The sequence below is a fragment of the Octopus sinensis genome, linkage group LG18 (assembly GCF_006345805.1).
Source record: "Octopus sinensis linkage group LG18, ASM634580v1, whole genome shotgun sequence".
NCBI lineage: Eukaryota > Metazoa > Mollusca > Cephalopoda > Octopoda > Octopodidae > Octopus > Octopus sinensis.
This window is the reverse complement of record NC_043014.1, coordinates 527,501-540,000: the sequence shown is the minus strand read 5'-3', so window position 1 is coordinate 540,000 and position 12,500 is coordinate 527,501. Positions and strand designations below refer to the sequence as shown.

Here is a 12,500-nt window from a genome sequence, read left to right as displayed (position 1 = left end):
TGGAACGAATAGTCCGTAAGAAACTAATCATGTTCCTTGAAGAAAATGACTTACTGTCTGACACCCAGCATGGATTTCGACCAGGTAGAGGCTGCCTAACACAGCTCCTGCCAGCACTATGACTGGGTGTTGAAACAGCTACTAAATGGCTCAAATGTGGATGTAATATATCTTGACTTTGCAAAAGCCTTTGATAAAGTCGACCATGGTATGATCTGTCATAAACTGCGTGGTCTCGGCATAGGCGGGAAACTTGGAGAGTGGCTGCACAACTTCCTAAAAGACAGAAAACAGGCAGTTGTGAGCAATGGAGCCACCTCCAGGGAACGCAAATAACAAGCGGTGTCCCACAGGGCACTGTCTTGGGGCCACTGATGTTCATAGTGGCCCTTTCAGACATGCCTTCAGTTGCTACGATGACCACCCTTGCTAGCTATGCAGATGACACAAAGGTCTCCCACGCAATACAGAACCCTGAAAATATTGCGCATCTGCAACATGAGCTGGACACAATATACAGGTGGGCTGAGGACAACAACATGCAGTTTAATGCAGGTAAGTTCCAGGCCCTGCGCTACTGGCACACAAAGGTAAATGACGTGAAGACTGGATACACTGGCCCAGGAAGAATTGCAATCCCTGAGTCAAAATCAGTGCGTGACCTGGGCATTGACATGAGCAATGATGCATCTTTCCAATGCATATTGCTAATCTGGTGATAAAATGCAGACGGCTAGCTGGATGGATTCTCCGAACTTTCAGAACAAGAGAGAAGGAGACACTGATGGTCCTATGGAAAACATTTGTCCTCAGCCGCTTGGACTACTGCTCCCAACTTTGGTCACCACACAATATAAAAAAAACAGCAGAACTTGAAGCAACTCAGAGAAGCTACACAAAGAAAATCGTCTCAATGCAAAATGTCAGCTACTGGGAAAGACTGAAGGTATTAAAACTCTTCTCCCTGGAGCGGAGGCGGGAGAGATATGCAGTAATATACATCTGGAAAATCCTGGAGGGTCTTATCCCAAACTTTGGCATTCAAAGTTACTCCAACCGCAGAACGGGGCGCCGCTGCGTGGTGCCAAGGATTCCAACATCACCATCAAAATACAGGTCCAGATACTGCAACAGCTTGGGTTTCAGAGGACCACAGCTTTTCAACATCCTCCCTAAATGCCTGAGAGACTTACATGGTGTGGATGTGGGTTTCTTTAAAACTAAACTGGATCTCTTCTTGTTGGAAGTCCAGATGAACCTACCTCACGGGACAGGATGCGGCAGCAGCATCGAACTCCTTGTTGATCAAGTGCCACGTATCAGAGGTGGATTTCACAAACTAGTGTGGCTCATTCAGCGGTGGTGTGCCCAGCATGGCCGCGGCCTTCGGGCTAAAACATTTTAAGGATTTAAGGAGATATATATATATATAAGATATATAGATATATAAGAATATATAGATATATAGATATATATATATATGATATATATATATATAGTATATATATATATATATATGTATGGTATATATAGATATATATGGATATATATAGATATATATATATATATATATATATATATATATATAGATATAGATATAGATATATATATATATATATATATATATATAGATATATATATAGATATAGATATATATATATATATATATTATATAATTATATATATATAATATATATATATATATATAGATATATATATATATATATATATATGATAGATACATATATTATATATATATATATAGATAATACAATATATATATATAATATAGATATATATATATATATACATATATAGATATATATATATAGATACATATATAGATATATATATAGATATATAATATAGATACATATATAGAGATATATATATAGATATATATATATAGATACATATATAGATATATATATATAGATATATAATATATATACATATATAGATATATATATATAGATATATATATATAGATATATATATATAGATATATATATATAGATATATATATAGAGAATATATCTATATATATATATATATATATATATATATATATATATATATATATATTATATATATATATAGATATATATATATATATATATAATATATAGATATATAATAGATCGATATATAATATAGATTACATATATAGATATATATATATAGATATATATATATAGATACATATATAGATATAATATTATAGATATATATATATATTATACATATATATAGATATATATATATAGATATATATATATGATATATATATATAGATATATATATAGATATATAATATAGATTATATATATAGATATATTATATATTATATATATATAATATCATATATATATATATATATATTATGATATATATATATATATATATATTAGAATATAGATAATATATATATATATATATATATATAGATAATATATACTATATATATTATTATATAGATATATATATAATATATATATATATATTATATTATATATATATAGATATAATAGATATATAGATATATATAATATATATATATATAGATATATTATATATTATATATAGATATATAGATATATATATATATATAGATTATATATATATATTATATAGATATATATATATATATAATATATATATAATTATATATATAATATATATATATATATATCATCATCATCATCGTTTAACGTCCGTTCTCCATGCTAGCATGGGTTGGACGGTTCGACCGGGGATCTGGGAAGCCGGAAGGCTGCACCAGGCTCCAGTCTGATCTGGCAGTGTTTCTACAGCTGAATGCCCGTCCTAACGCCAACCACTCCGTGAGTGTAGTGGGTGCTTTTTACGTGCCACCTGCATGTAAATTTTATATATATATATATATCGCCATGATTGACCGCTAACTCCACAAGGTTTTTTTATTCTCTCTGTTTATTTCCTCGTATTCCTTTCTGTTGAAGAGCATAGGTTCGAATCGTAAAAGACTTTCTCATCTTCCTGAGTGTCAAACTAATACACCTGCTTGTTGTTATACACCTGTTTCGTCTTGTTTTTCTTTAAATTTCAACTATATATATATATATGTATGTAGGAAGGGGCTCAAAAAGGGGTTCAGGGTGTAGCATACCTGTCTTCCTAAGCTAGCTTTCCACCTCATTTCTAAACAAATCATGGTGGAGCCCTTGGTCTTGGGACCGCTGATGCCTAGAAACTAAGGTTGGGAGTAAGCATGCTCCCTGTAGAAAATACACAACCTAACGAGCCTCATGATAGCAAAAAGGAATGGGCACCAGGCAGCCCAAAGGTTGGGGTGGGCTGCATCTGCCAACGTCAGTTGCTATGGCATTGAGGTAGATCCAGCCACCCCTGTTAATGGGGACAAAACCCAGATTTAAAACACTGAATGATGATGATGATAATGATGATGATATATATACAGACACACACACACACACACTCACAAGTAATCATTTGAACTTTGTGTATATGGCTACTATTATAACAATTCAAGCACTTTCACTGTTCTGGCTACCTGATGTCATCCACTGATTTGATATCACTTTTACTGGATCTTGTAAATGTGTGGAAATGAGATGATCAGAAGAAGGCATTTTGGAGGGCGGCGGGGGGGGGGTTAACATAACACAGATTTATTTAAAGAGAGGGTAACATGGTGTAACAAATAAACAAAGGTAATTATGATTTACTCCTGTGTGCAATGATAGAAATAACAATCTGCTGGAGTGAGTCTGTCAGAGAAAAGAGTCAACTCACTGAGGAGCAGTCAAAATCCATGCATTGTGTGAAAGAGAAAATGCAATAACTTGCTTCCAAGTGAGTTTTTAAGAAACCAATTAGCGTGTCGTTCCATGTGACCGAAGTCGCTGGACAGTTGAGGATCGCTTGTTAACCTTCTAGCTTCTAGGTAGCTCCTGACTTTCCTAACTTGAATTTTGGCACCTGTTCTTCTGGGCAGACAACATCATATTCTTCTACTGCCAGTTCCTAAAGGCCAGAGGAATGCAGTGCTAATGTGTTGCGACGCTGAAGCAAAGTATTTCGACTGCACTGCTACAAATGTTGAATTTTTGCTGCATTATTCAACATTCAAACACACATGCCTGCATCCCGTTACATACATGCACCTCAATATTGTGCTTTAACTCCCTTGTTTCATCACATCTGTGCCTGACTCGACTCCTTTGCCTGACTCAGTGCACACTGCATAGCTCATCGTGCTCTCTGCACCCTTCTTTTCAGACACAACTTGCATCTGTAAGACCACAGGTTGATCACAGTGTACATAGAGAACGTTTGCTTCTCTCTCAACATTCCACGCTTTGCTGTTCTTGCTTAACCACAGCAAATACCCCCAGACACAGGTGAGACTCATTTTGTCTCTGCAATTATTTTCAGGTATTTCACATAGCATGCACACCTACCTAGAAAATTCTACCTCACGTCATTGATTGAGAATGCACTCAGTCACTTTTGCAGCTGCACTCTCTATTGCTCGTGTATGCACACTCGCATGCACGCTGATCCAGGCATGCAAATACTGCACAATTCATACACAAAGCAATACATCACTATTCGAACTCACCTGAATAGATACCTGTTCCCGTATACATTTACATGATTCTCTCTCTTGATATGCACAATTTTTCTCAGTTTCGCATCACATTCATCTGAAAACAAAATGCTTCATACTTTTCACAATTTTCTGCATTGTTTTTCCTTTTATGCCTAATTCACATTCATGCAATTGTTTTCCTTCCTCGATGTTCTGAAACCTATACTTTCTACAGATACCCTACTATACTACATAGTGTTTATTTCTACCCACTTTCAATAATTTTGAATGTTTTGGCTTCAATTTTGCACAATTGTTTTCCTTCCTCGATGTTCTGAAACCTATACTTTCTACAGATACCCTACTATACTACATAGTGTTTATTTCTACCCACTTTCAATAATTTTGAATGTTTTGGCTTCAATTTTGCACAATTGTTTTCCTTACTCGATGTTCTGAAACCTATACTTTCTACAGATACCCTACTATACTACATAGTGTTTATTTCTACCCACTTTCAATAATTTTGAATGTTTTGGCTTCAATTTTGCACAATTGTTTTCCTTCCTCGATGTTCTGAAACCTATACTTTCTACAGATACCCTACTATACTACATAGTGTTTATTTCTACCCACTTTCAATAATTTTGAATGTTTTGGCTTCAATTTTGCACAATTGTTTTCCTTCCTCGATGTTCTGAAACCTATACTTTCTACCATTCCACATGCACTCCAATCTCGCACACGTTCACTGTATATTTCTTAGTTTTCTCCACTTGCATTTTCTCTTTTACTCACTTTCCCTAGATCCTCCTTTTCTTCACAAACTCTTTACGTCGGGAATATTGTGAGTGACCATTTCCTCCTGTGGTTACTCAAGATTGGAAACCGAATCCACATACCTGTTGCTTGTCACATGGTTGTCTCATCTTTTCTGTTTGATTAAATTGTGTAAATTGCTGTTTTACACCTTATTTTAGAGATGTCAAACAACAGACGGGAAAACTTTTGTAGACATTTGAGGATTTGACAGGTGTAAACAATATTGGTTTCAAACATTGGTACAAGGGAGAAGTCAATTGCATTGACCCCAATGTTCAACTGGTACCTTTTAATCAACCACGAAAGGATAAAAGGCAAAGTCAACCTTGGTGGAATACAGGTATAAGTAATATTTCTGCATGAAATCAAATTCGATGACTGGCATCCATGCTAGCGGGGTGCAAAGAGCACCATCCGAGTGTGATCGTTGCAAGAGCAGCCAACTGGCTTCCATGCTGGTGGCACGTAAAGGGCACCATTCGAGCGTGATCGTTACCAGTGTCGCCTTACTGGCACCTGTGCCGGTGGCACATAAAAATCACGCACTACACTCTCAGAGTGGTTGGCATTAGGAAGGGTATCCAGCTGTAGAAACTCTGCCAGATCAAGATTGGAGCCTGGTGCAGCCATCTGGTTCGCCAGCCCTCAGTCAAAATCGTCCAACCCATGCTAGCAAGGAACACGGACGTTAAACGATGATGATGATGATGATGACAATTAGAAGAGGCGAAGGGAAACATTTTGTCGTTATCTTCATTGCAGGGAAAAGAAGCAGCAGGTTACATTACAAAAAGAAAAGAGAAGCAAAGTCTATTCCAGGTGGAGACCATTTCTCTCCCTTACCAGAACGTGAACATCTTTTCTTTCAATTGCTTTCTCTCTCTCTCTCTCTCTCTCTCTCTCTCTCTCTCTCTCTCTCTCCCCACATTTACTCCCCCCCCCCATGTTTCTTCCCCTCTCCCCCTCTCATGCCCCTCTAGCAGTTAATCTCACTTGTATAATGACAATATTAATACAGTGGGATGTAACACAGGTTTAACATTTTTTTCTTTTCTTTACCCAGAACTCTGATGAAAAAATAAAATTTTACAGGATAAAAGTTGAAGAATTTCCAAACATGCTGGAAGAATGTTTTAACCTTAAAGTGAATGCACTTAAGGCCAAGTTGCAAAAAGTTGAAAATGCCTTAAGAAATGAGATTTTGCTTGATTTACAAGAAGAAATTTGCAACCAACATGCTAAAGTCTTCCTCCTTTGGACTTTACATGAGCAAATATTGGCCAAGGAAATCTCCATTGAAATACTGGGAAAAGATCCGGATAACTTGTTGGCATTAACAAACCAAGCGTTAATGTTCGTGCATTATGAAAATTTCCCTGAAGTCGATAGAGTGCTGGACAAACTGAACACTTTAAAAAGCAGCCCCAATTTCCCTTCATTGGAAGCGAGAGGTAAAGCTGAAATTGCCTGTTGCATTTCTAGAATATCTTTTCACCATTATCAACGTGCCATTGAACTTTTCAAAGAAGCTCTTCAGGTTTGCCCAAACAATTACTTTTGGCTTTTTCGCCTGGCTCTGCTAATTTATCGTAGGATGAGGATATTATATGATAAAGAAAAGATAGAAAAATCTTCAAAGGAAGCTACTGAAATTCTTCAAAGAATTACTTCTAATTATCCTTGTTATGTTAATGATCATCTAATGGCTAAAACTTTGGCTTGCTAGGCTCTCTTGAGAATCATCCATTTCTTCATATACGTACTCCAAGAACAATTGAATATTTCCAGAGGGCTTGTAGTATGTTTCCCCAAGACCGATTTGTAATGGAAAAAAGTGCTACTTTCTATTTATCGATAGGTAAGTATGAAGATGCACAGAAATTGCTAGAGGAAGCTATTAAAAGAAATGAGACCTCACTTTCACATCATCGTCTTGGTACTATTTATAAAAATCAAATTCCTGAATACAAAGATTTGTGCGTTAAAGAATTACCCTTCTCCAATTGTGAAACAGAAGAACTAAAAGAATTAAAAGTAGAAAAACGAATATTAAAATGTCCTGAGAGAATACCTGATATTGAAAGAAATGAAAATGTGGATAAGGCTGAATACCATCTTAAAAAAGCTTACAGTCTGGATCCTCGGAATATACCTGTCATGTATGACCTAGCCTTGTTATACAGAAGTGTGCGCGAATATGAAAATGCGATGAAATGTTTTGAAGATATTGACTTTTCAGTTTTGAACATTTGGGACACCAAAATCAAATACTTCATTCAATATGGAAAATTTTGTTTTTTTCTGGCTGACAAAAAAGAAAGTGAAGAAGAGAAACAAGATTTAATAGATGTTGGTACGGATATGTTTGTCTGTGCCATCAATCATTTATCTGAGATTCTGGTGCTCAATAAAAGACAGAAAAAAATTTGGGAAATCAAAAAGATAATGGAAAGAATTTATAACTTTGCTGACACCGAATACAAAAGTAATCTAATGAAATTAATTCAGTCTATAAAAGAATTGCCTGATGAGGGGGGAATTTTCCCAAAACTTCTCAAAGAATGCGGTGGAAATGAACTTTCACAAAAATTACGATTGTTATGCCGACAGGAGGAATTTCAACAAGCTTTTCTCCATTTAGAGTTTTCTGGTTGTCAACAAAGTGAAATTGATGTCGACCTGAGGAAAACAATTTATCTTCAATATGCTAAAGAGTTCTATGGAAAGAGACAGAAGGTAGCTACGATAATTTTCAAAAAATATTACAAACTTTGCTTTGGCCATTCCCAAGAATCTGAACACAAAGCAGGTAGTGTTGGCTCATCAAAGATTCCTTTCTTTCAATATGATGTCTACATTTTAACATCCAAAAGTGATAATGGTGATGCTAAACATCTAGCAGAGAGTTTGGGGACATATTTTGGATTGCAAACTAGCTACGGAGACTCTGATTTCACTCTAGGAATAGGAAAAATGGTAAATGTTAATAAAGTAATGGAAGACAGCTGCCATATTGGAATCTTTTATTCCAAGGATATTTTATCTGAAACGAAATATGCCGTGGAAATTATGAAAAACCGAAAACTGAAAACTGGAAAGATTTTTCTGATAAACAGCAATAACAGTTCTGAGATAGCCAAACATTTACAAAGTTTTCCTAATGTCGACTACAAGAACAAGAACAACATAGAACTGTTAAGACTCTTTGAATTGCTTTGTTCTTCAGAGAAAGATAGATAGATGGATGGATGGAATGGAGGACGGACGGACGGACGGACGGATTGACGAACAGATGGATGGATAGGTGGATGCATGCATACATAAATACATATATACTCTTTTCCCTTGTGTTTTCTCTTGTACTCCATCACTACTAACTTTATTATCTTCTTCCCAGCTACTCACACCCTGATATGAGGCAGCCATGTATCTCTTCTATAGCAAAACACTTATAATTGTCCTCCAGTCATAGTTTAACCTCACCACACCTGGTCTAAAGACACTTCCCCCATCTCAAATACTTACCATTAGTTAAGGGTTCTTTTACCTTTCCTTTTTCTGTCTTGCACGTTATTTGGTAATGGAACGAGCTGCCAGGACATTCAATAAAGGGATTGGCATTTGGAGCAGCACCGACCCGTAGAAATTATGGCAAAGCTGACATTGGAGCGTGATGCCGACCTGTGGCTTGCAGGAACTGGTCAAACCATCCAACCCATGCCAGCATGGAAAACAGATGTTAAATGATGGTGGTGGTTATGATGATGATGATGATGATTACACATGCACACACACACACATTGACTGGATCTTAAGATGATTTTATCTCATATGATGCAAGCTAAATCTGAATCTAAACAACTTCAGCCATTATGTTACTCCAAGTATCAGTGTACCACATCACCTGATTTCCTCATTTTATATGTTTTAATGTTACTCATCGTATAAGGAAAGCTCTCAAGTGTGCCTGGCTTGCAAATCTGCCATCAAATCAGTCTGCCTATGGGCTTTGTTCATCTTTCATCTCTTGGATCATATGGCCATGGCATATGTGGATCTCGTTCTTTCTGTCCCTCTTTCTACTGACTCTGGCATGCCCCATGGTTCAGTTTTCTCCCCCACTTTCTTCCCTTTCTACATCTATGACTTATATTGCCACAACATTCCACGACCCCTACTCTTACACAGATGACACAACCCTTCAATACCTCCGTAACATTCCCCAACCATCCACTCCCACCCCAGACACCACACACCAAACCCACACTGATGCCAGAAACAGAAACCTCAAAAGCATCTTCCAGTGGGGCCAGGCCATTCTTCTCTCTTTTGACAGCAAATAAAAACAGGCAGCATTCCTATCAAGAAAACATCATTGCACCACATCCCCTAAACCATGAGGAGCACTCAACTAGAGCCCTCACAATTGCTACAAATGTTGGGTCACACTTTCATTGAGGATCTCTTCTAGGGTCAACATATGATTAACATTGCTAGGACTACCTCCCAACAGTTGGTTTTTGTCTTTACTGCTACACAATAATTTAATCCTCTACAGAATTGAGATGAGGCCCACAGCTGGGGCCCTACTACTTCTGCTACTGCTGTATAGAAATCATTGAGCACATCCAGAAAAGGACCATTTATTGATTGGCAAAAAATCATTCACAGACTCACTACAGATCCTGCCCACACAGACATATGTATTGTGTCTTCCCTTTGTCATTTTTACCAATTCTGTAATGATCTCTGCTATGCAGATCTAGCTGATCTCATGCATTTTTGTGCCTCTTGTCTTTCCATTCCTTCAATTCCTCCCTAACATTCCCCAACAATACAGCATCCACTCACAACCCCTCCCCCACTTCTCCACTGACCAGCATCCCCATTGCTGTATACACCCTACCCTTACCAGGCTCCACACTTAGTCATTCGCCCCTAGAATATCTGCCCTTTCGAATCACATCCCTGCTCATTTCTTTCCTACAAGTTCCACAAACAACCTCAATCTCATCAGCCTAGGGAGCCCAGCAAATACCTTTGGCTCTGCCTCTTCCTCTAGACAATCCTGATCACCCAAATATTTACAGGTTTCTACAAAGCCAATCTCCAGTTTACTGTGGGTTTGACAAAAAAAGTGACCAAGGGGTGTCTGAAACTCAACACCCGTGGACATATTTACAAAGTCAGAAAGCAGCACAGCTCCCATGACTTTCAGAAACATTTTTTCACGTTAAGAGTTGCTGAACAAACTGCCGGCATCAGTTGTTAGTTGTCGGAGCACTGCATCCTTCAAAACTTCCATGCTTTCTGAGATTCGCCAACACTACACCTGATTTTCTCCCCTCCATACACACACAAGCATGTATCTGACTCATACACTGTTCACTTCCCAGACATTTGTACATTACTGCATATGCTTTATATGCACTTTTGACAAGTTGTGGAGCACCTGAGCACTGTATACAATAATTTCATTATTATTGAAGAGTGCCAGCAGTTCTAGATTTCTGGCTGAAGTTGCTATAATTCCGATCTTGCAACTGGGCCATTCAAACACAAGAACTCTTGCATGCACAGAACTCTCATTTTTTATTTTACAATATGCAGGTGTGGAGTCTCTGATCACCTCTTGGCCATTAGGAATTTCACATATTCATTATATCAATCACTGCTTCCCTGCCAATCAACAATAACAATGATGATAATGAGGGAAGTGAAGGAGGAGAGGGATCTTGTTTACCTGCTGACATCGTTACAGTTTCATTGCTGGGGTCACGTAGCAATGTCTTGACATAGCAGCAACCATGAGCAACTTACTCTTACTTAGCTCTCTCTCTCACTCTCTCACTCTCTCTCTCATCTTCCGCTTCATTTTTTTCTTAATCACTCATTCTCATTTAATTGTATATATTTTAATTGTTTGTTTATTCATAATTTTCGTCTCATTCGATCCCCTGACCCCAATGTTTGTTTTGTCTGTCCTCGTATCGCACACTCTTTTTCTCAACCTTATGGTGAATAAAGAAATTCTTTCTCTCTCTCTCACATACCTTTTCACTTAACACAAGCCCTTGTTTAGCCTCAACTGAATAGAATCAGACAAAACATGGCACACATTAACCTGAAGAAGATCCTGCATTTGTCATTTGTTAATTCCTACCCATTTCATTTTACATTTTCTGCTTTTTGTTCTTCGTTGCTAGAATCGTTATCTTTATAGTTATAAACAAGAATTTATATACACCACCCTTCTAATTTACCCGATATATACAAACACTTTCTACACTACAAATTATACAGTTGACTTTGTAAAACAAGAAAACATTTCTATCCATTTTTACAGCATATGATCCACACCTTATTTTCTACCAATATCATTTAAAGAACTCTTTTCATTGTATCAATGTTGGGTATTTTTTATTTTTTAACTCTGTACTCACAATTTGTGTGTTTCCTTGTACGGAAGAAATTTATCTGAAGTTGGCAGGAAATGAAACGGGAGACTGGCAAGTACTTCATCTCTGTGCTGTTCACTTTAATTTTCTACACTTCTAAAGGAACCGAGCACTTGAAAATGTCAAAAATGAACACGAAATATGTATATGAGATACATGGAAACAAGATTTCAATTGTGGTGGAGATCTCAGTTATTAAAATAGATCCACCATTGGTTGTTTAGTTAGCTGTGGTAAACAAAGAATTAAAATAAAAATTGAATAATTATATATGCAGTGAGTTGACAGAGGGGGTGGGGTGGAGGGTTTACAACCCTCTTCACTCCACCCCACCCACCCCCATGCTCACCATGTCTAACTATGAATGTGATATAAGCAGTGGTTTGGTTAAAAGACACATTTGTTTTATTGTTATGGACTAAGGGGGCGGTGGAGTAGAGAGATGATGGTGTGTATATAACACAGGAAGTGTATACTCTACATCTAATATAAAAATGCGAAAACTAATTCCTGTGTGTCATTGAGTCACAATTTGACCCCCTCTCTTACAATTCAATGACACTCCTACTATTCCTCATGATGGGGTGAGAGTAATAGTAAGCATAGAGATGGTGGGGGCAGTGGCG

At 36.9% G+C, this 12,500-nt stretch overlaps 1 protein-coding gene across 3 annotated transcripts in view; it reads left to right on the top strand.

Annotated features, from left to right (window-relative positions):
- Nucleotides 1-10,673, top strand: part of LOC115221675 — a 26,000-nt gene extending 15,327 nt beyond the window's left edge. For 2 of the 3 annotated variants that reach the window (XM_029791876.2, XM_036510615.1), the window contains exon 2: nucleotides 6,480-10,673. In XM_029791876.2, the coding sequence (XP_029647736.1) occupies nucleotides 7,217-8,656 (1,440 nt within the window). In that variant the 5' untranslated portion in view covers nucleotides 6,480-7,216 and the 3' untranslated portion in view covers nucleotides 8,657-10,673. Of the gene's footprint in view, nucleotides 1-4,385; nucleotides 4,404-6,479 lie in introns of those variants that run through there. The other variant, XM_036510614.1, reaches the window with a different exon arrangement.
- Nucleotides 10,674-12,500: the final 1,827 nt, after the last annotated feature.